This window comes from Euprymna scolopes, chromosome 38, assembly GCF_053919585.1.
Source record: "Euprymna scolopes isolate OS-2025 chromosome 38, ASM5391958v1, whole genome shotgun sequence".
NCBI lineage: Eukaryota > Metazoa > Mollusca > Cephalopoda > Sepiida > Sepiolidae > Euprymna > Euprymna scolopes.
In genome coordinates, this window is record NC_136519.1 from 30901702 (window position 1) to 30928189 (window position 26488).

The window sequence follows — 26488 nt, forward strand, 5'->3', positions numbered from 1 at the left end:
TACCCATTTTTCCCAAAACAGAGAAGTTCGATATATTTCACAGATCTGCTTCGTTCACGGGAGAACAATCAATGCTTTCTGTCAACATCGGATATCTCCTTCCGTGGACCGACCATAAAGTTCTTAAAGAGAAACATGCATAACAATATAATATGGAAAAATTTATATATATATATATATATATATATATATATATATATATAGTTTTTATAAAATAAAATATATCAATCTTTATTTAAGAAGCTCAATGTAATTACAGAGAAATATAGTGAATAAATGACAAAAAAACTATATTCCAAAATTCATGTTGTTGACCATCTTATAATTTATTCCTTTAATTCAGCTGACATTTACAATTCTTGACAGTATCTGTTTCGTAGCGCAAAATTAATCACTTAATTATATTAAAAATGGCATAATGGAAACATATTAAAGGTATTTGCAGCTTCTCTTTCAATTTCCGCATTTTAATCCTGTCCAATTACACTTTATTTCCTTTTGATGGATTGGTTGTTGCTATTTTTGTGATGAGTTATGGGCATAATAAATTCATTGATTGATATAATAATTAAGTGATTGATGAATCCTAGCGTGGATGAAACGCGGAATATTCAGTGTAGCTTAATTGCCATATATATTTTATAACTTACTACCTAGCTCTACCTACGTATTGAGTAATGTTGAAGTAAATACTTAAAGTTTACGCATAAAATTATACGTTCGTATATTAATTTATGTGATTAAATGAAGTATTCATATATATATATTCGACGTATGAGCTATTGCCACAAGTAGGTTCCTTGAAAATCCATACAGTTCATTTGTTTCTAATAGTGAAGGCTTTGTGTAGAACCATTCACACTTTTTGGTATTACTGCTAACCTTTGTCGATGCAGACGACTGCCACCGGACAGAGTGTATAGTAAACCGCAGGTTTTTGCATCAGTCTTTGTTAAGACATGTATCTAGGAGTAGGAACTCTGATATATATATATATATATATATATATATATATATATATATATATATTATTTTTAAAATGTAATTATCCACTATATATATATATATATATATATATATATATATATATATATATATATATATATATATATATATATATATATATATATATATATATATATATATATATATATATATATATATATATATATATATACCGCTCCCCATGTGGGGGTACCAAATTGGTGAAAAGGGAAAATTATTCCCAACTCGCATTTAGGCAAAAATGCACTTTCGTAAATAATTAAATTCATTCAAAACATATCGCTAAAACCAAAACAAAACAACATTATATATATATATATATATATATATATATATATATATATATATATATATATATATATATATATATATAGAATATTTCGCGTTTCATCCACTCTAGGACTCTTCAGGTTTATGCGCATAAGCCTGAAGAATCCTAGAGTGGATGAAACGCGGAATATTCAGTGTAACTTAATCGCCATATATAGTTTTATAAATTACTAACTAGCTCTACCTACGTATTGAGCACTTTTGAAGTAAATACTTAAAGTTTACGCATAAATTTATACTTTTGTATATTAATTTTATGTGAGTAAATGAAGTAGTTATATATATATATATATATATATATATATATATATATTAGTGTATATTTTCAATAATTATATTTCAAAATTGCCACAATTAATTAAACTCAATAAAAATGAATTGATACTTACTGAGTATATATGTATAGCTAGTATATATGTATAGCTAGTATATATGTATAGCTAGTATATATGTATAGCTAGTATATATTCCAAAGAAAAAAAAATGTATTTATTCAACACGCATATTGTTTTTATATATATTAATGATGTATCAACAAAACATTATCAGTGTGAAATAATAATTATTTTTAATCATTGTTATTTTAATTATTGTTATTTTTAATCATTGTTATTATAATTATTGTTATTTTTTAATGATTGCTATTTTAAATATTGTCATTTTAATTATTGTTGTTTTATTATTGTTATTTTTAATCATTACTATTTTTCATTATTTTTTATTTTTAATCATTGTTATCTTATTGTTATTTTTAATTATTGTTATTTTTAATTATTTTTATTTTTGTTATTGTTTTTTTTATTTATTGTTATTTTTACTATTGTTATTTTTAATCATTATTATTTTATTATTGTTATTTTTAATCATCGTTGTTTTTATTATTGTTATTTTTTATCATTGTTATTTTAATTATTGTTATTTTAATCATTGTTATTTTTATTATTTTTATTTCTAATTATTTTTATTTTTAATTATTGTTATTTTTAATCATTGTTATTTTATTATTGTTATTTTAATCCTTGTTATTTTCATTATTGTTATTTTTAATCATTGTCATTTTATTATTGTTGTTTTTAAACATTGTTATTATTATTATTATTATTATTATTATTATTATTATTATTATTATTACTATTTTTACTGATTGTTATTTTTATTATTGTTATTTCTAATGATTTTTATTTTTAATAATTGTTATTTTTAACCATTGTTATTTTTAATAATTGTTATTTTAATCATTGTTATTTTTATTGTTGTTATTTTTATTATTGTTATTTTTAATAATTGTACTTTTAATCATCGTTATTTTTTATCATTATTATTGTAATTATTGTTATTTTTATTATTGTTTTTGAATTATTGTTATTTTTGGTTATTTTTATTTTACTTGTTATTTTTGATCATCGTTATTTTTATTATTGTTTATTTTTGATGATTATTAATTTAATTGTTTTTATTTTTAATGATTGTTATTTTAATGATTGTTTTTTTAATTATTGTTATTTTAATTGTTGTTATTTTTCATTTTTATTAATATATTATTGTTATTTTCCTTACTATTATTTGCCCCTACTGTTAATTATGTTATTGTTTTTTTTATATATTTTTTATGCTTTCATGACTATATTTCTATTTTGTATATAACATTATTTTTAATGGTTTATTTTTATTTTTAGTCATTGTTAATTTACATAATAATCATTTTGATTATTTTCTTTCAATATTGTTTCTTTCAATATTGTTATTTTTTTATTATTGTTATTTTTCATTGTTATTATTGTTATTTATTGCTATTTTTTATTATCTTGTTTTTTAATCACGGTTGTTTTTCATCATATTTATTTTTCATTTTTATTTTCTTACATTATTGTGTAATTATTATTATTGTTATTTTTTATAATTTATTTTGAATTGTGGTCTTCTTTATTATGTTATGTTTAATTATTGTTATTTTTTATTATTCTTATGTTTCATTATTGTTGCTTTTCAGTATTGTAATTTTTAATTATTGATATTTTTCACTATTATCTTTTTTATAATATTGGTGTTTATCGTGGTTATTTTTCAAGATTTTTATATTTCATTTATGCTGTTGTTTATTATTTAAATATTGTTTTTTTTTAAATATCGCTGTTTTTCAATATTGTTATTTCAGTATTTTTATTCTTCTTTATATTAGTTTTAATTTATGTTATTTTTGGTCATTTTTAATTTTCATTGATGTTATTTTTCATTTTTGTTATTTTTAATTACAGTTATTTTTCATTAGTATTATTGTTTATTATATTTACTTTTAAATACTGTGATTTTTTCAATAGTGTAATTTTTCAATATTTTTGCTTTTCAATATTGTTATTTTTCACTATTGTTTTATTTGATTATTGTTATTTTATACTATTAGTACTTTTTTTGTTTTTAATCCTTGTTATTTATTATTTATAATTGTTACTTTTTTCCGTATTGTTATATTTCAATAATGTTAATTTCCATTTTTGTTGTTTTTCATCTTTGTTATCTTTTATTATTGTTATTTTTCAATATTGTTGTTTCTCATTGTTTTTACTTTTCATCATTGGTAATTTTCAATATTAGTATTTTCATTATTGTTATTTTTTTTATGTTTTTTTATTATTGTTTTTTTTTCACTATTTTCAATTTTTTGTTATAATTTTATTATTGCTATTTTTCATTATTTTATTTTTCATTGTTGTTTTTTTAATCTTATTACTTAAAGTCATTGTTAATTTTCATAATTGTTATTTTGAATTAATGTTACTTATATTTTTGTTATTTTTTTTATTGTTTTTCTATTATAGTTTTTTTTCGTGTTTGTTAGTTTTAATCATTGTTATTTTTCATTATGCTTATTTCTTGTTATTTTTAATGTGTGAATATTTATTATTATTGTTACTTTTCATTACTGTTTTTTTAATCTATGGTATTTATTATTTTACTTTTCAGTTTGTGTTATATTTCATTGTTATTATTTTTTTCATTATTGTTGTTTTTCATCGTAGTTATGTTTCATATAGTCATTTTTCAATATTGATATCTTTATCGTTATTTATAAATATTGTTATTTTCCAATATTGTTTTATTTCATTATTGTTATTTTTTATAATTTGTATTTTTAAATATTGTGTTTTTAATATTGTTATTTTCAGTATTGTTATTTTTCATTATTGTTATTTTTAATATTATTACATTTAATCATTATTACTTTTATGTAGTTATGTAGTTACATTTATCATTATTATTTTTCAATATTGTTATTTTTCATTGTTGGTAATTTTAATCCTTTTTTTACATTATTATTATTATTATTATTATTATTATTATTATTATTATTATTATTATAATCATAATCATTATTATTATTATTATTATTATTATTATTATTATAATCATTATTATTATTATTATTACTATTATTACAATTATTATTTATTAATAATAATTAATGTAACATTATAGTTTTGATGAAGAAGTACAATACTGAAAAATAACAATAATGAAAAAGTACAATACTGAAAAAATGAAAATAATGAAAAAGTACAATATTGAAACATGATTATTATTATTATTGATATTTTTAATTTTAATTGTTTTTATTATTATAATAATGACAATAATGAAAAAGTACAGGATTGAAAAATGACAACGATGAAAAAGTACAATAGTAAAAAATAACAATAATGAAAAAGTCCAATATTGAAAAATGACAATAATGAAAAAGTACAATACTGAAAACTAACAATGATGAAAATGTACAATATTGAAAAATAACAATAATGAAAAAGCACAATATTGAAAAATGACAATGATGAAGAAGTACAATGCTGAAAAATAACAATAATGAAAAAGTACAATACTGAAAAAAATGACAATAATGAAAAAGTACAATACTGAAAAAATGACAACGATGAAAAAGTACAATATTGAAAAATGTCAATGATGAAAAAGTACAATATTGAAAAATGACAATGATGAAAATCTATAATATTTAAAAATAACAATAATGAAAAAGTACAATATTGAAAAATGATAATGATGAAGAAGTACACTATTGAAAAAATGGCATTAATGAAAAAGTACAATACTGAAAAATGACAATAATGAAAAAGTACAATATTGAAAAATGACTATAATGAAAAAGTACAATATTGAAAAATGACAATAATGAAAAAGTACAATATTGAAAAAATCGCAATGATGAAAAAGTATAATATAGAAAAATAACAATAATTAAAAGGACAATATTATAAAAATGACAATAATGAAAAAGTACAATATTTAAAAATTACCATGATGAAAAAGTACAATATTGAAAAATGAAAATGATGAAAAGGTACAATATTGAAAAATGAAAATGATGAAATGGTACAATATTGAAAAATGAAAATGATGAAAAGGTACAATATTGAAAAGTGACAATGATGAAAAAGTACAATATTGAAAAATGAAAATGATGAAAAGGTACAATATTGAAAAATGAAAATGATGAAAAAGTACAATATTGAAAAATGAAAATGATGAAAAGGTACAATATTGAAAAATTAAAATGATGAAAAGGTACAATATTGAAAAATGAAAATGATGAAAAGGTACAATATTGAAAAATGAAAATGATGAAAAGGTACAATATTGAAAAGTGACAATGATGAAAAAGTACAATATTGAAAAATGAAAATGATGAAAAGGTACAATATTGAAAAATGAAAATGATGAAAAGGTACAATAGTGAAAAATGAAAATGATGAAAAGGTACAATATTGAAAAATGAAAATGATGAAAAGGTACAATATTGAAAAGTGAAAATGATGACAAGGTACAATATTGAAAAGTGACAATGATGAAAAAGTACAATATTGAAAAATGAAAATGATGAAAAGGTACAATATTGAAAAATGAAAATGATGAAAAGGTACAATATTGAAAAATGAAAATGATGAAAAGGTACAATATTGAAAAATGACAATGATGAAAAAGTACAATATTGAAAAGTGAAAATGATGAAAAGGTACAATATTGAAAAGTGGCAATGATGAAAAAGTACAATATTGAAAAATGAAAATGATGAAAAGGTACAATATTGAAAAATGAAAATGATGAAAAGGTACAATATTGAAAAATGAAAATGATGAAAAGGTACAATATTGAAAAGTGACAATGATGAAAAAGTACAATATTGAAAAATGAAAATGATGAAAAGGTACAATATTGAAAAATGAAAATGATGAAAAGGTACAATATTGAAAAATGAAAATGATGAAAAGGTACAATATTGAAAAATGAAAATGATGAAAAGGTACAATATTGAAAAGTGAAAATGATGACAAGGTACAATATTGAAAAGTGACAATGATGAAAAAGTACAATATTGAAAAATGAAAATGATGAAAAGGTACAATATTGAAAAATGAAAATGATGAAAAGGTACAATATTGAAAAATGAAAATGATGAAAAGGTATAATATTGAAAAATGACAATGATGAAAAAGTACAATATTGAAAAGTGAAAATGATGAAAAGGTACAATATTGAAAAGTGGCAATGATGAAAAAGTACAATATTGAAAAATGAAAATGATGAAAAGGTACAATATTGAAAAATGAAAATGATGAAAAGGTACAATATTGAAAAATGAAAATGATGAAAAGGTACAATATTGAAAAGTGACAATGATGAAAAAGTACAATATTGAAAAATGAAAATGATGAAAAAGTACAATATTGAAAAATGAAAATGATGAAAAGGTACAATATTGAAAAGTGACAATGATGAAAAGGTACAATATTGAAAAATGAAAATGATGAAAAAGTACAATATTGAAAAATGAAAATGATGAAAAGGTACAATATTGAAAAATTAAAATGATGAAAAGGTACAATATTGAAAAGTGACAATGATGAAAAAGTACAATATTGAAAAATGAAAATGATGAAAAGGTACAATATTGAAAAATGAAAATGATGAAAAGGTACAATATTGAAAAGTGACAATGATGAAAAGGTACAATATTGAAAAATGAAAATGATGAAAAGGTAAAATATTGAAAAGTGACAATGATGAAAAAGTACAATATTGAAAAATGAAAATGATGAAAAAGTACAATATTGAAAAATGAAAATGATGAAAAGGTACAATATTGAAAAATGAAAATGATGAAAAGGTACAATATTGAAAAATGAAAATGATGAAAAGGTACAATATTGAAAAGTGACAATGATGAAAAAGTACAATATTGAAAAATGAAAATGATGAAAAAGTACAATATTGAAAAATGAAAATGATGAAAAGGTACAATATTGAAAAGTGACAATGATGAAAAATAACTGCAATAAAAAAAAAACAACAATAACAATGAAAAATTCCAAAAATGAAATAATAAAAAATAAAAATAATGAATAACAATAGTGGAAAGTAACTCTAATAATCAAAAATTATAAGACGTGGACGATAAAAAGAAAAGAAAAATGATGCAAAATAACAATGATTAAAGATAACAATAATGAAAAATAACAATAATGAAAAATAACAATAATGAAAAAACAATCATGAAAATAACAATAATGGAAAGTAACAATATTAAAAATATCAATAATTAAATTTAACAATATTAGAAAAATAAGAAATAATGATTAAATGTAACAATACTGAAAAAATAATAATAAAAAATAACAATAATGAAAGAAACAATAATGAAAAATAACAATGATATAAATAACAATCAAATAATGAAAAAATAACGATGATGAAATTACGAAAAATTACTATAATAAAAAAGTAACCATAGTGAAAAAATACAATAATGAAAAATAAAAAATGAAAAATAGCAATCATGAAAAATTACAATAATTAGAATTAACAGTAATGAAATATAAAACTATTGAAATGTACCAATAATAAAAATAACATTGATGAACAAAAATTATAGTGACAAATTGCAATTAAGTTGTACTTTTTCATTATTGTCATTTTTCAATATTGTACTTTTTCATTATTGCCATTTTTTCAATATTGTACTATTTCATCATCGTCATTTTTCAGTATGGTTCTTTTTCATTATTGTTATTTTTAAATATTATAGATTTTCATCATTGTCATTTTTCAATATTGTACTTTTTCATCATTGACATTTTTCAATATTATACTTTTTCATCGTTGTCATTTTTTCAATATTGTACTTTTTCATTATTGTCATTTTTTAATATTGTACTTTTTCATCGTTGTCATTTTTTAATATTGTACTTTTCATTATTTTTATTTTTCAATATTGTACCTTTTCATTGTTGTTATTTTTCAATATTGTACTATTTCATCATCGTCATTTTTCAGTATGGTTCTTTTTCATTTTTGTTATTTTTCAATATTGTACTTTTTCATTAATGTCATTTTTCAATATTGTACTTTTTCATCGTTGTCATTTTTCTATATTGTACTTTTTCAATTATTTTTATTTTTCAATATTGTACTTTTTCATTATTGTCATTTTTCAATATTGTACCTCTTCATTATTGTTATTTTTCAATATTGTACTTTTTCATCATTGTAATTTTTTATTATTGTTATTTTTAAATATTGTAATATTTTAATATTATTATTTTTCAGCATTGTTATTTTTTGTTATTGTTATTTTTAATTGTCACATTTAATTATTGTTATTTTTTAATTTTTATTATTTCTAATTGTTGCTATTTTGTATCCTTGTTATTCTTCAATATTTAATGTTATTCATTTATATTGTTTTTCAGTTTTGTTATATTTTATTATTGTTATTTGTTTTTTGTTGTTTTTCATTATTGTACATTTTCATCATGTTTTTTTTACATTAGTGTTATTCTTTATTATTGCTATTTTTCAAGATTGTTATTATCATTATTTTTGTTCATTATTGTTATTTTCGTTTATTAGGATTTTCCATTATTGTTTTACTATTTTCATTTATTTTATTTTTGTTATTTTTCATTATTGTTTTTTTATTATTGTGATTTCGAATCATTTTTATTTCATACATTGTTATTTACATTGTTTTTATTTTCCATTATTGTTATTTTATTATTAATCTTATTTTTATTACTGTTATTGTTCATTATTATCATGTTTAATCATTATCATTTTTCAATATTGTTAGTTTTAATCATTGTTAATTTTATCATTATTTTTTCTCATTATTCTTACTGTTTTATTAATGTTTTTATTATTATTATTTTTCAATATTGTTTTTTCATTATTGTTATTCCTTATTTTTATTGATTATTTTTATTTTTCAGTTTTGTTATTATCACTATTGTTAGTTTTCATAATTGTTGTTTTCATTATTGTTATCTATGATTGCTATAGATTATTATTTTTTTCAGTTTTGCTATCTATTATTATTGTTATTGTTCATAATTGTTGTTGTTTTTATTGTTATTAATTATCTTTATTTTTCAATATAGTTTAATTTTAATTTTGTTATCTGTTATTTTTATTATTGTTGTTTTTTATTGTTTTTTGTTATTCTTATTTGTATTTATATTAGCTTTTAATTATTGTTATTTTTTCATTAATGTTATTTTTTAGTATTGTTGTTTTTCATTATTGTTTTTTACTTTTCATTATTGTTGTTTTTCATTATTGTTTTTTTACTTTTCATTATTGTTTTTTACTTTTCATTATTGTTTTTTTCATTATTGTTATTCTTATTATTTATTTTTTTCTATTAGTGTTATTTTTATCATTATATTATTTTTAATATTGATTTTTGTTTTAATTATTCTTTTTGTTTTCGTCATTTTTTATCATTATGTTTTTCTTTTTATTATAGTTAGGTTTTCTGTTATTTTTTTATTGTAATTTTTCATTATTATTATTATTATTATTATTATTATTATTATTATTGTTGTTGTTGTTGTTATTATTGTTATTATTATTAATAATATTATTATTTTTATTTATTTATTTTTTAGACGTTTTTAAATTTCCTATTATCTATCATTTACTCTATATATTTTTTATTTAAAATAAGATTGACGTGAAACAATTTGGGAATGTCTTAAGTAGTTTAGCTCCCTAGAGTGAATGCGGTATTTTGGTGAATGAACTTAGTTAAAGTTAAAGTAAAGTGAATTGATCAAATACGCGCCATTCAACGAATTCACTTTTGGGTCTTGCGCCATAATATTTGGCCTTTTGCCATAATTTTTTGTAAATAATTGTAATTTCTAAAAATAAATAAAAAATCCGTATTTATTTCGCAGGTAGACTATCTGTTCCAATATTGCACTTAGTATTTTCTATCCACGACCAGTTTAAGATTGGGGCAATTTAATTTTCCTCAATCCCATTTGCTTTTTTTTGGGGGGGGGGGGATTTTCTACATTAAAATGTTAGCCATTTTTTAAACTCCTAACTTCAAGTTGTAATTGTATTTTCCGTATCGCCCGCGCTGGGGGTTGAACTTTCAACCTCAGGTATAGTGTCACTTAAACTAAAGTTTTAATCCTCAGTGCGGGCGATACGCAGAATACGATTGCGAATTACTTAGGCCTTCTACCCTCTTATGGCTGACGGAACGAGAGCATGTTATGCCCCTGAATTAAATAAAGGATTCCGTTCGAAATTCCGTGTTGATTCCCGAGTTTAACATAAAGATTCCCGAGTTCAACAAGATACACCTGAAGATAGTCGGAAGTTACATCGAATTAAACGTTCATTCATTCTAATTTGTAGATTATTTTCCCCGTCTTCATATTTGTTGTTTTCACTGCGTTCCGGCCAACTCATCCTGTGGTCTTCTTCAGGTGAAACACAAAACACAACGAAAAGAATGAACGCACAAATTATGAAACCTTATCTGAAATGATTCCAAAATTAAACAATAAAAACAAAGACATAAACAAAAAGACCTAAACGTTGTAAAAATAACACTCAAGATGAGAACAATAGTCAAAATAATCCAAATTATCAATCCTCATCTAAAAAATTCAGAAATATAATCATAGCTCCATAAAAATTTGGTTTGGTTTAATCACCAAGCGAATTCGTAATCACTAAAAATGGTGCAAGTCCAGATTTTAATCTAATTTTTTTTGAAATACGGGAAAATCTTTACTTGTCACGTAACGAAAATATGATATCCAAAAATCAAGTAGTTTTTTTATTTGTTTCATGAGGAAGCGAGGTGTTATGCATTGATCCGCCATGTTTAATGAATAAAGGGAAACCACTCAATTTGAACTACCGAGATCAAAATCAACCTTGTAATGGATAACATTTACTATTAAAATCGTTATAAATCGTAAAAAAAATAATATAATAGTTAAAAAAAAAATCTACTTAATCAATTTAAGTGATTTTTGGAATATGACATCTTCGTTTGGTGTTTAACAGAGCACTCAGTTATATTTGCCTTACACCAGACTGCCACACAGACTTATTTAATTCTTTTAAAATCTTAATTATTTTCACCTTGTGTCAGTGCAAAATCTAGAAATAATCAATCCAAAACTTTTACGCAGTTTCTTTTTCAATCATCTTACTGGAACGGCGTGGAACGCTCCTTTATAATGGCCTTTTACCAGACAGGCAATCTGTCGTGTCTCCTGATGTGTGTTTAGTAATAATCGTGCACACTATTATGGCGATGTTTCTTCTCGGCGCTCCATTATGTTAGACTTGTGCCAGCCAGATTTTTTAATTCGTTTGTTTTTTCTCATTCAGTTATTTTTACACCTAACCTCAGAATTTTTTTCGATTAATCTGTTTAACGGCATATAAGCCCTTGGCGGGGGGGGGGGGTCCAATTTACTTGCCTCCCCACGAGGGCAGAGTTAGACACAAGGTCGGTCTTCCTTTAATGTGGTGAAATTTCAGCTCCCTTAAAAGAGGCACTCTGGATAGGAACAAAAATTAAAATTGTCTCAGTCATGAAGGATTTCTCTTCCACTGACCGAGGACAGAAAAGGTGAAGAAGAAGTGTAACATCAGAACAGTTACTACACTGTGATCTCGGCCCGAAGGCGAATAATCAATGACGAAGCAAGCACAACAGTCTCTATTTACTTGCCCCCCTCCCAGCTCATTTTTATTGTGGGTAAAATCATGCTCCAAAGAAGGGGGGGGGGACAAAAGTTTAGTAGCGATATTGGTTTCCTATTTGAACAATTCATTGTTTGTTTGTTTTTACGGCATATCAACTTTTTTATTATTTTTTTTTTTTTACGGCGTATCAACTTAATTTTTTTTTTTGTTTTTACGGCATATCAACTTTAAAAAATTTTTTTTTTTTTTTACGGCATATCAACTTTAAAAAAAATTTTTTTTACGGCATATCAACTTTAAAAAAAAATTTTTTTTTACGGCATATCAACTTAAAATTTTTTTTTTTTTACGGCATATCAACTTTAAAAAAAAAATTTTTTTTTACGGCATATCAACTTTAAAAATTATTTTTGTTTTTACGGCATATCAACTTTAAAAAATTTTTTTTTTTTACGGCATATCAACTTAAAACAAAAATTTTTTTACGGCATATCAACTTAAAAATTTTTTTTTGTTTTTACGGCATATCAACTTTAAAAAAAATTTTTTTTTACGGCATATCAACTTTAAAAAAAATTTTTTTTACGGCATATCAACTTTAAAAAAAAAATTTTTTACGGCATATCAACTTAAAATTTTTTTTTTTTTTTACGGCATACCAACTTTAAAAAAACAATTTTTTTTTTACGGCATATCAACTTTAAAAAATTTATTTTTATTTTTTGGATCAACAGTTATGAAAACAAAGCAAAATAGGTAAAATATTTCAACGGTACCTATGCTACGGTTGATCCGTTTGTCTTCTTTCTTTTTTTTTTTTAGGCGGTGCTCGATTGTGATCACCTTATACCAAACACATTTTTCTTTCTTTTTTTTTCTTCTGCTTTTATTATTTTTTTTCTTCTATTTTAACTTTTAAATATCCGGGAGTTTTTATTACTTGGCACTCGGTCATGATGGCCCTGTGTCAGACACAGCTGATCTTAAGGGGATTATTTCGTAAAAACGTTATTTTTTTTATTGTTTGGTGTATTATTTTATTTTTTTACTGGGTACATTCATAAATTTAAACCTTTCTTTCCCCCTCACTCATTAAACAATTTAGACCCCCCACCTTTTGAATGTGGGGGGGGGAGTCTATCGTTGTAGGGTGAGGGTGCGTTTTTTTCTTTGTTAATGGTGTTTTATTTTGTTTTTTTTTATTATGCTTTTTTACTGCTTTCTGTTTCTTTCTATATCTCTTTCTATTCTGTCTCTCCTCCTTCGTCTGTGGATGTGTGTAAATTTTCTCCTCATCCTTCACCGTGTTTACCCCTCTCCTCCCATGTTTGTGTTTTTATTAAGCTCTACCCCCCCCCCTCCCCTTAAAAAAAGGGAGAACCGACGCGCGTCCGCACTCGTGTCTTTCTCGCCATTGGTTGACGACTTTTTTTTTTTTCTTTCTTTCTTTCTTCTCTCTCCTCGCGACTCTCCCTCCCTTTTCCTCTCTCTCTTGTAGAGAGATATATTTTTTTCGACTTACCAGTGACACCCAACAAAGAACGTTGGAGACAGTGTGATACGTCCCTTTACTAAACACACGCTATAAAAGATTGTCACTGGGTTGAACACCAAAAACAAAACAAAACAAAAAAGTTTTACCAAAAAAAAAAAAAAAAACCCACACAAAAAAAACTTTACTTACAAAAACTAAAAAGTCTCACACGTGCACAAATATATATATTTATAAATTATATTTATAATTGTATATAGCTTAAAAAAAAAGGGGTTGTTGCGCCACAAGCTCAATAATCTGTGATTTGAGTTTATTTAACACGGATGTAAATACTAATATTATATATATTAGTGTTTATACGCGCACATACGCAATACCAATACACACACCTACAACTGAGACAAAAAAAAAAAAAACTTTTCGAGTTTATGTAAAGTTTTTTTTTTTTGTTTGTTTTTTTTTTTCGTATATACATATGGAAAGGAGTCTATATCTTCTTCACTTTGGTCATAAAAAAGGGACATTTTTAAAAAATTAATTGCTTATTTCGGTTTAATGTTTCGATTCTAGTTCCAAATGCAGGATAATATTTAATCACATTTTAAGAAAATATTTTTTATTTATTTTTGTTTATATTTTATCTGCAGAAAAAAAAACACAAACAAAAGAATTGGTCTATATAATCCTTAACAAACACGCACTTGTCGGGTGATAAAATTCGCAGAGCCCGAAAAAAACAAAAAAAAAAAACAAAAAAAACAACGTAAAAATGGAACTGATTTGTCGCGAGGTGGACACACCAAGACGAGCTTATGAAGACCCTAATTTAACTGAAGATGATCGAGTCTTACAAAACTTATTAAACACCGAGGAACGGTACCAACCTTCGGCAAATTACTTCGGATGTGTACAGACGGACCTCAAGCCGCGTATGCGTGCTGTGGTAGCGCAGTGGATGTTAGAGGTATACATATATATATATCTTTCTCTGTAGAACTAGTTAGGTGACCAGAAAGTGGGTGCTCAGTTTAGGTTAAATTTATATACAAAGTGATCCCCCACTTTTTGAAAAAAAAAAAGTAATTTCTTCATATCATGAAAACTACTTATCTGCCCCAAATTTATATGTGATATTCGTTTTCAGCACCACCAAAAACCTAAAAGTCGTCATTTTCAAGTTTTTTGAGGAGTTTGAAAGAAACTTGAAAGAATTGACCAAGAAAAAAAAATATATAACTGTATATCCTTTAATAAATATAACTCTTTATAATTATTCTCTGTATACGATCCTTAAATATATATTAAGAAAAAAATACTCCTTTAAACATGATTCTAATAGTTCTAGACGTTTAAAATGTAGAGACCTAGTTTTGTTTGAAAAAAAAAAAATCTATGAAAGCCATCTTTCTTCAACTAAATGGCGACCGCCTTGTTCTTACTGAATGGCATAATCGCTCGTTACTATAATAAAATCTCATCTTTTGTTTGAAAAAAGTTGCTGAATGTATAGTTTAAGTTCCTATCTATCTATTTAATAAAAGTTTTTTGTTCAGCTAGCTTTGTGCAAATTGTTTATATTTTTTCTTCACCCATGGGTACGACTTGTAGAATGACCAACTTTGTCTAAGCACCAATATGTTGTACGCAGGATAAAAAAAACAAACAAACATTTTATTTCTTTTAACATTAACATACTTTTTCTGAAGTTAAAATTTAAATACAACTGATTTAAACTTCTTGGTTCGTTAGAGGAAAGTTTATAGATGACCTTAAATCAATTCATTTTTCCTTTTTCTGTATAGTTTAATTTTTCTTAATTTATTTTGTATGAATGTCGAAGATAGATTCATATGTCGCTGACCCGGTTTTCTTTAGACAAAGTTGAGGGTGGTTGCAGAAAACTATAAAAATTTTTATAAAATGTTTGCAATTTTGCGATTAATTTGCGGTAGATCGATAGATTAGTCATTGAGCTTTCATTTGGTGTGAGTTTTATAACTTTTTATGGATCTGGAAATTTTTTACGAGTTTTCCACGTTTGCAAGCACAATAAAAAAAGTGTACTTTGGTGAAAAAAAGCCAATGCTTTGTTCTTCGCTGTCTCGAGCTATGAAAGATGGAAGCGGAGGTCCTCGAATTTTTAAGTTTCCTCTTTCTTTAAAAATGACTTTTTTTTTTCCATCGAAGTGAAATTAAAAGAAAGTTAACATTTTCTTTTAAAGTTAAGTTTAATTAAGTTTAATTATGAATATCTTTTTTTTCTTTTAACTTATCTGGGAGTGGATGGGGCATTTTTTTTCTTTAATTTTTTTTTTTTGTTGTTGTTTACTATCGGAATGTTGAACTGTTTGTAATTAATTCTGACATTTTTTTGGCGTGTTTAATTTTTCTTTAATTTATAAATCTGATAATTATGAAATGCGATTAAAGTGATTGTTTTAGAATAAGAAATATTTTCCCCTTTAATCTTTTCAATAGCCACTCAAGTTTATATATGAAGGAAAATTTGCGAATGTTTTTTTCCTTGAACATTTCGGACTAGTTAGTTTCTTTTTATTGACAATTTAACTCAATAAAATTCGCCAATCTGAAACCTAGTTTTTAAGATTAATTTTATTATACGATTGTTCACAGATGCGTGTTTTTATTTGATTCATTATTGAAAATTATTATTCGGGATAAAATTATACCCCCCCCCGCCTCCCTGGGTCCACATGCGGAAATATTGGGTGTTTTTTTTTTGTTTTTTTGTTTTTTTTCGATCTTTAAAAAAATCCATTAAAAATAAATTTTATTTTCGCTTATAAAGGACATTGTTCTCAAGTCAAAGCTTTCTAAATTGTAAATAGAAAAAATAAATAAAATTTAACTTTTTGGCTTTACAAAAAAAAAAAAAAATTCATTTAAATTTATTTTCAAACTTGAGAGGATTGATCTGTCTGAACGGATCTCCCTAGATTAGATGACTAGAAATCCTTCTAAAAAGAGGCATTTTTTTTTTATTTTGGGCCAAATCCACTATATATATATATATATATATATATATATATACACTAAATTGGGATTTTTTTTTTGTATTCATATTAAACCCCCTTTTCTATTTATTAAAAAAAAAGAATACAACGTTGTTATATATGGGTCGTAGCGTAGACTTGCATTCATCTGCAAAAGATCTAGCTAATTTGCATATTCTTTTAAACATTCATTTTAATTAATTCTCTATTAGTTTTTTCGGTTTTCTGATGGAAAACTTACGTGTAATTATATTCATGCAGATATTCTACATGATTTATACTTGCGTAATATTAGCATAAAAAGGTTATAGTAAACAAACCTCTTTCTATATTTATGTATGTGTATATATATATTTGTTTAAAAAATTTTGCCTATCAAACTTGTGTCAGTTTTTGGTCTACAGACATGATACTTAATATATAGGGTATTCGAACCCATCCGAAACTTTATATTTGGGTTTTAGTCGGAAAATCGGCGCAAAAGTGTGAAACTTAAAGGAATGGAATTTTCCAGGTGAAGGTCGAATGACGGCATTACGAATATGCATGCGTAACGTGATAGCTAATAGTTAGTTTTAATTTTTAGCCGTGCAGCAAACATGTCTTCATAGCTCAGGCATTAACATCAAAGGAAAAAGTAAATCGTAAGCTACGTGTTTTGGTTTCGATTCTCGGTGGTGGCACACCAGTTTTTAACTTTTAAACCATTACTATATATTGGGTTCAATGTAATAAATACGACATCTGTATTAATCAAAATATCATATTTAAGCGTATTTTACGACCGGGCAATGCCGGGCAGCCTGCTAGTGTATAGTTTAATATATATATATATATATATATATATATATATATTAAAAGCTGATCCCATATCTAATTGTCCTTGTGCGGGATTCAAATAAAATAAATAAATAAATAAATAAAAAATTAAATTTCCATATTTAGATATTCAAAATAACCCTATGCTACAATTGTATTTTTTGTTTTGAAATTGAATTTTATTCAAATTGCATGTTTAATTATTTTATGAAATGAAAGAAATAAATGGAGAAAAGTTTAAAAAGTTTTTTTTTTTAGAGAGTGTGTGTGTGTGTGTGTGTATATATATACATATATGTATGTATATATATATATATATTCTTAAATGTATGTCCAAAAAGTTTTATTTCTTTAACTATTTTAGGTTGAATCATAAACTTGTTTACTAAACAACGCGTGTGTGATTTTAGTGATGTTGCTATTTTTTATTTTATTTAATCGATAATTAAAATTAGTTATTTGTCCAATTTTTCGAAGTGCAAATTTTTATTTTTCAAGAATAATTTAAATTGAAGATGAAGAAAAGAAAATCTCATTAGCGATATATGTTTCTGTAAGATTGTCTGTGTCTGTTTGTTTCTCTCTCTCTCTCTCTCTCTCTCTGTATCTGTATCTCTCCCCCTCTTTTTCTCCCTCTTTCTTTCCCCCTCTTTTTCTCTCTCCCTCTTTCTTTCCCTCCCTCTTTCTTTCCCCCTCTTTTTCTCTCTCCCTCTTTCTTTCCCCCTCTTTTTCTCTCTCCCTCTTTCTTTCCCCCTCTTTTTCTCTCTCCCTCTTTCTTTCCCCCTCTTTTTCTCTCTCCCTCTTTCTTTCCCCCTCTTTTTCTCTCTCCCTCTTTCTTTCCCCCTCTTTTTCTCTCTCCCTCTTTCTTTCCCCCTCTTTTTCTCTCCCTCTTTCTTTCCCCCTCTTTTTCTCTCTCCCTCTTTCTTTCTTGAGGATCTAAAACAAACAAAAATTGTATAAATGAGTTTTGAATAACAATTTGGCACCTATTTTCCATTAGGCACCATTCAACTTATTCAGTTTTCATTTAATGTTTGTTTAAAAAAAAAAAAAAAAAAAAATGAAACCGCCTCAAATTATGGAATTTTTTTTTGTCACTCGTGTGACTCTGCCCCCCCCCCCTCCATCCGACTATTTATCTTTTTTCCTTAAGAACCAAATACTTGATTTGCAAATCAACTCATTAGACGTGTGTGTGTGCCACCACGGAAATCTTCACTTCATTCACAATTTCTTTATTACAAGTGACTTTTTTTTCATTGAATAAGTGTTTATTTATGTAAAAACGTGTATTTTCGCAATAACGCTTAAAAATTATAGAAATAAATTTGCTTACTCTATTCCCCCAATATATTTGAACCCAAAGGTACGAAAAAGTTGTCAAAAAATAAAATAAAACAAATGCATAACATAGTCTTTTTTTTATTAATATTATATGACAATTTTGACTAATAGCGTTCGAAAAATGAAAAAAAAATAATGACCGAAAAACCCTGGTATATCAAAATTGCGAAATAGGAAACGAAACATGCGTACCGTACCGCCGGCTATTAAGAGAAAATAAATATAATCGATTTTTTTTTTTTAACCTAACTGAATAAATTTAAAATGTTTATTTGGTTTGAAAAGCAAGTAGTGTTGCACGCTACCGGAGAACAAGAAAAAATGGCCGCGATCTCTCTTGACATCTTTGAAGTCTCGACAATAACTTCAAAATAAGAAATAAAACAATTGTGGTAGAAACCCAGTGACCCAACCCACCTACTAAAATGTTACCGTGATTGTTTTTGTTACTCGTCAACGTGCGTGTGTTCCACTTTTTTTTTCTCGGAAACTACTGAGCTGATTTCGCTGAAATTTTGCATTGACCTTTGGTAAGCTGCAGCTAAGTATTTTGATATCTGTTCGATGCATAATTAGGTGTATACACCAATACTAGATTTACTTTTTTTTCCTCGGAAACTACTAGACTGATCTGGCTGAAATTTTGTATGGGCTTTTATAAGATGCGTCAAGCTAAGTATTATGGTATCATTAAGAATTAATAGGGATTAATGAAAAAATAGCACGAATTTAACGTCATTCAACAATCGATTTGGTATGAAGCACGAAGCAGTGGAAGCAGTGCTTGTGCTTGCTTCCACTGCTTCGTGCTTCTTCATACCAAATCGAATTAGTGCTTCCAGGAAGCACTAATTCTAAGTAAGTTGGCTAACTTTTGCCTGTTTTTAACCTAGTGTGTGTATATATATATATATATATATATATATATAGATATATATAGATATATATATATATAATCATTAAATGTTGAAATTTACTTTTTGTACATTTGCTTTCAATTATGTTTTTAATTAAATTTTGCTGAAATTTAATATTTTTATTTTGGATTTTATCTGCGAGTCTTTTAGGAATTATCTCCCTTTGACTGTACATGTAGAATTATTTAAGTCTGGCGATTATTTTGTTGTGGGTATCTTCGCACCTAATAGTCTAAAATTTAATTTTTCCCTTTCTTTTTTTTGGTGATCGCCCGGTGGTGGATATATATATATATATATATATATATATATATATATATATATATTTTGTGTACAGAAAGTTGTTAGTTGAGACAGGTCATTGGTACCGTCGGTTTCAAGCCCGATAATCAGGCCCGTTTAAGGTATCCCTATCAAGCTCTCCTCAGCCAATATTCGTCTAATTATATATATATATATATATATATATATATATATATATAATTAATTTCCATTGTTTGATCTTTGATTTTTTTTTTTTTTTTATTTTATTTATATTTTGAAATTTTGTCAGACCTTGGTGAGCTTCCCCCCCCCCCCATCTGCTGTAAAATTAATTTCTGTAAAATTAAGATCTATCAACTCTATCTTAACGAGCACTGAGAAGGCGATTGGGGGTCACACTATATAGATAAAAGAAAAAAAAATAGGTACTAGTACAGAGAGTGATCGGATCCGGATGTAAATAATAACGTTATTATTTAAAAAGCCATTCTTAACATAGGGGAGGGTGTTTTGTACCTATTCTAGACTTCAACCTTACAATTGAATAAAAAAAAAAAAAAACTTTAATTAAACTTGGAAATACGATTTAAAAAAAAAGCATGGATCACTCTCTGCACTTGCACTAGTACCAAAAAAATTATCCCCCTCCCCCAACGTATATATCGGTAAAATTTGCGGCTAAACCTCCGAAAATGTAGGCTCGCCCGCGGAGTAACTTTTCTAGGATATTTCAATCCTCGACTTTATTTTCATTTTCCGAGGAGACTGACATAAACAGGTTGAGTCCAGTCCAGCGACGCTGGACTGGACTCAACCTGTTTATGTCAGTCTCCTCGAAGTCACGAAGGATGCCATAGAAAAGTCACTTCTGATTAATTTTTAACCAATATTAAAATTTTCTGTTATTTGTGTGGGGGGGGGGGAATGGCCAAGTTGGTTTGCATGTTTTTAAAACTGGTAAACATTAATCATAAGTCACTTTTGCTTGGCATTCCATGTGAAACAAATATCAGCTGACGAAGAAACAAAGACGGACAAAACTTGATTTTTAAATTTATTATATGATGAAGAATGAAATACTTATAGAAAGATGAAACTCTAATAGACGTCTGGGAGAGAGAGAGAGAGAGAGAGAGAGAGAGAGAGGGAGGTGGGGCGCGGGGGGTTCTCGCACTTTCATAAAGTGCGACGCCGTTCTCCACCCTCCTAACTCAGTGATTCCAACTCTGGGTGGGTGGGGGCTTAACACCTCCGTCTCTCTTTCTACTGTGAGGTCCCACGTGTATTGCGCGAGAAGGGAGCCGAGACAACGTCGCGTGTTGTTTTCTCGCATCAATGTAACTTTCATAATTCTACATTGAATTTTAAAAAAATTTATTTTTAACCGAATATTTGTAAAAAATCAAATGTAAGTTTAAAATAAAATGAAAATTAAAAAAACAAACAAAAAACAAATCTATTTCAAGGTTTATTAATACTCGCACTGCGAAGCCCGAAGCTTCCTCCTCCCTGTATTCATCACCTAACTCCAACTCTTTTTCTACCGGTATGATTGCTTATTTGGCACGTGACTCTCGAATTCTTACTTGTGGAGGAAAAAAACAAACTTGGGATTTGTATTACTGTACACATAGATTCGAAAAAGTTGTCAAAAAACAAATATATGTTATCAAAGGCAAGATAAGTTACTTTCCTGCCAAACTGGATATATTTTTTGTTTTTATTCAATGTAACATATTTATTCAGCTCGAAAAACAGTGTTTACCGATGTATTGGAAAATTCAAGATGGCGTCTCACACCCTCTTTAACACCGTAAGTATGGAAAAAGGTGTTATAAATAAAAAAACTATACAAAATACTATTAAAAACCCGCCGAATATATGTCAACCTATGTCACGGTAACATATATTGAGCGAGTTTTTAACAGTATTTTATCCGGTTTTTTATTTATAACATCTTTTCCCACACTTACCGTGTTAAAGAGAGAATAAGACGCCATCTTGAATGTTCCAATACATCGGTAAACACTATGGTTTTCGAGCTGAATAAACATGTTACATTGAATAAAAACACGAAAAATATATCCAGTTTGGTAGAAAAGTAACTTATCTTGCCTTTGATAACATTTATTTGTTATATATTTGTTTTTTTTTTTGTTTTTTGTTTTTTTGACAACTTTTTCGAATCTGTGTACAGTAATACAAACCCTTCATTTATTTTCGCTAAGAAGCGTGATTTTATTTTCTGAATCTATTTAATAAAGTGAATGTCTATTTCTTTTCCAAGTTTGCAAGCGCTCGTTTTCTTCTTACAATACCATTTAGTTTTCGTACACGTTGGATTATGTTGTTAAGAATAAAATAGGATTCGATTCGATGTAATTTCTTTACAAATATCGTGCATATCAAGTACGATACGAGATCAGCATTTCTATATTTTGTGAGAGCGGACTACCAAAACATTTAGCTTAATCTACCTTCAAAAGGGATTACTTTTGATTCAGCGCCCCCCCCTTCACTCTCTCTCATATATATATATATATATATATATATATATATATATATATATATATAATATTAGTTTTTTTTTAAAAAAGAAATCCATCAGAGGGCTCAATTATAACGAAAATCCGAAAATAAGAGCGTATATATATATATATATATATATATATATTAATAGAAAGTTTTTAGATGAGACGAGTCATTAGTACCGTCGGTTTCAAACCCGATAATTAGGACCGTTTTAGATACCCATATCAAGCTCTCGTTAGCCAATACTCACCTCTAGAGATATGAGCTTGATATGGGTATCTAAAACGATCCTAATTATCGGGTTTGAAACCGACGGTACCTATGACTTGTCTCATCTGAAAACTTTCTGTAAAAAAAAAAAAAAAAAAAAAAAAAAAAAGAGGGGGCGTTCCAAGAGTAATAGGTCTTTTATTTTTTATTCCATCTGAATGGATATTGCAATTGTTTTTATTTTTTTTACCCCCGTTCATCCCGAACAAGGATTATTGCCTCTTGGACGTAAGGGGCTACTATTTGGGACCATACCTAGGAAAGATTAACAAGATGTTAGTTTACGTTACATTTAAACTTCTGCATATCAGTGCAGTCATGAAAGCAGGAAGGGAATTCCAAAGTCTAGCTGTTTGAGAGAAGAAACTGTTAGAGTAGAAAGCTTTCTGGCAGTTAGGGACTCCCAACAGTAGGTGTATCAGAAATTTGGAGGAAATTTTTACATCCCTAACAGAAAACTGAATAGAAAAAAAAAAGAAAAAAAAAAAAACTCGTAATTTCTCTTTTTAAAGTGGGTTGTTTATTTTTTTTTGTATGGAATATACTTCCAAAATAAACTATTAAAGTTGTTTAAAAATAGAAATATTTTTTATTTTATAAAAAAGTGTTTACAAAATGCCGGCGTGCTTTCAGGGCAGCCATTTTTTTTTTTTTACGTAATAAAATCAATAGAAGTTTACGAGTTAAATATTTTTCAATTTTTAAACTTTAAACTATCAATTTTTCTATTGGTTCAGTTTTTACTATATTTTCAGGGTCAATGTGAAATTCTATGCTCTTTCCAATAAACCAAATATAATATTTTAGAGAAACTTTTTTTTTTTAATCCCCCTCCCCAATTTGAAATGTCCATTAAAATTTTAATAATTTATGTGCCAAAGTTTTATATATCACAAATTGAAGATAAATATTCTAATTTAAAACAAAACAAAGTTTTTTGGAAATTTACCTGTAAAGTCCAAAGTGTAAAACTTTTTTCTTTTTTTTTTTCTTTTTTTAAAAGCTCATGTCATGCTTACATCGTCAAATAAATACCAGACGCTGACGGCAAATATTTCTATTTCATTGAATATTTTCTTTTTTTAGATATTTAAAAAAAAAAAAAAAAAAGAAAAATTAGTAGATAAAGTATTCAAATATATCAATAAAAAACTCGTGTATTTCATTAAAAGAATTAAATGTGTACTAGGGGAAAAACTTATAAGTGAATGTGCTTTTCCCTTTTAAATACGGAGGATGAAAAATACTAATTTGATTAACACACGCAATAAAAAAGAGACATTATTTATATCCCTTGGACTCCTCCGTATTTCATAACTTTCATTTTAGCAGGAGCAGCTTCGCGCAAAACACGTTGCGAAAATGCGATTTTCTACGACCCTTGCTTTAAAAAATCCTTTTATTTAAAAAATACATGGAATTTAAAATATCAATATGGCTAAATTCTTAGCAATTAAGGATGGAACTACCCATTTAATAGTTTATTTTTTGTTAAGTGACTTTTTGGCATTTCAAGTCAAAATATCTTGATTTTCTTTATTATTTTTTTTTTTAAAGAAAACCACTTAAAAACACAAATATTGCAAATTTGCTAGTAAACATGTTATTTTTTTAATTTGGTCTTTGCTCCTTTAATTGAAAAAAAAATTGGGTTTTGAATTACATTTTTCAAGTAGTTATAAGCTTCGAAAAATAGTAAGTTGAATTATTAAGTTCTTATCCCGCATTTTTTAATGGTCGCTTTCTGATACACCTACCCTAACAGTGAAGGGATGAGATTTTGTTGCTAAGTGGGCTTGTCGGGGATATGTACGTCGAAGGGGGGCACAAATGCGACTAGTTTATCAGAGCATATTCCATAAAATCTGTAAAACCCTCATAAAGATGCAACACTGCGGCGATGGGACAGAGACTGGAGCTTAGTTGACAAAGTGGGACCTATTATGTTATGAATCAAACTTGTGCATTCATGACCTAAGTTTGATCCTTCTGGTGCAGATATTGACGGTGTAAGACTAAGAAAACCCCTGTGATGAATGGGTGTTAGAAGCAAAGATGCGTCATTGAATTCATGACAAAAGTGCTTGAAAGTGGCGGTGACTATGTAGAAAAACAAATTTGGGAGCACAAAAAGGTTGCTCGTTTTAATGGTATCGCTGCCGTCTTCGTAGCTCTTCAGCTTTTTGAGTTATTAACTTCCTTTCTTTGAGACGGAATAAAAAGTAGGTCAGTTGTCAAGTTGCAATGACGGAGTTTTAATTATACGTTGGTAAACAAAACGCTTTCAAAATAACATGTGTATGGAATAAATTAAACACTGTAAGCAATCATCAAAAATGAAAAATTTACCGGTTTCGTTCAGATCAACGAACGTCTTAAAAGGTGAAAATTTTAAATTAAATAACTAGTTTGATTGGTTTTTCTTTGTCTCCCCCCACCCCTCCATACGCATTGTCTTCACGGTACTTTATAATTATATTGTGTTTTAACGTCATAAAGTGTACTGAACTGGAATAAATATTTTCAAAAGTGCTCAATGCATATGTAGAGCTGTTATATGTAAAGTTATATAAACTTCAGAAAAATCCAGTCGCGAAACGTAGATCAATCCACATAGCGAATTTTTTTTTTCTGATATAAAATTTTATTTTAAATGTCTAATCCTCAACTTTTTTTTTTTTTTTTTTTTTTTTCTGGTTCAAATTTTTTTTCTTCTCACTATTTTTTGTTTGTTTCTTTGGTTTTGTTAGGTTTGTGGTGAACTGAACTGTGAAGAGGAAGTGTTTCCGCTTTCGATGAATTACCTCGACCGTTTTCTTTGTGTCCGAAAGATCGTACGGAATCAACTGCAGTTGTTGGGGGCGGCTTGCATGTTTCTCTCTTCCAAAATGATGCAGACGACACCCTTGACTGCGGAGAAATTAATTATTTATACCGACTATTCCATCACGCAAGACAGCCTCATGGTGGGTAGCACAATGGTTGAAATAGCATGTTTATTTTTATAGTCTCTCTTCTTCCGTTCCCCTCCCTCTCTATCCCTCCCCCTCCCTCTCTATCCCTCCCTCCCCCTCCCTCTCTATCCCTCCCTCCCCCTCCCTCTCTATCCCTCCCTCCCCCTCCCTCTCTATCCCTCCCTCCCCCTCCCTCTCTATCCCTCCCTCCCCCTCTCTCTCTATCCCTCTCTCTCCCTGTCTCTCTCTCTCTCCCTGTCTCTCCGTCTCCCTGTCTCTCTCTCTCCGTCTCCCTGTCTCTCTCTCTCCGTCTCCCTGTCTCTCTCTCTCCGTCTCCCTGTCTCTCTCTCTCCGTCTCCCTGTCTCTCTCTCCGTCTCCCTGTCTCTCTCTCCGTCTCCCTGTCTCTCTCTCTCCGACTCCCTGTCTCTCTCTCTCCGTCTCCCTGTCTCTCTCTCTCCGTCTCCCTGTCTCTCTCTCTCCGTCTCCCTGTCTCTCTCTCTCCGTCTCCCTGTCTCTCT

At 27.0% G+C, this 26488-nt stretch overlaps 1 protein-coding gene across 1 annotated transcript in view; it reads left to right on the forward strand.

The window, feature by feature from the left end:
- The first annotated feature begins 14291 nt into the window (after positions 1 to 14291).
- Positions 14292 to 26488, forward strand: part of LOC145263114 (G1/S-specific cyclin-D2-like) — a 43963-nt gene continuing 31766 nt past the window's right edge. The window contains exons 1-2 of the mRNA XM_080120057.1: positions 14292 to 14819; positions 25766 to 25981. Of these exons, the coding sequence (XP_079976183.1) occupies positions 14625 to 14819; positions 25766 to 25981 (411 nt within the window). The 5' untranslated portion in view covers positions 14292 to 14624. The remainder of the gene's footprint in view (positions 14820 to 25765; positions 25982 to 26488) is intronic.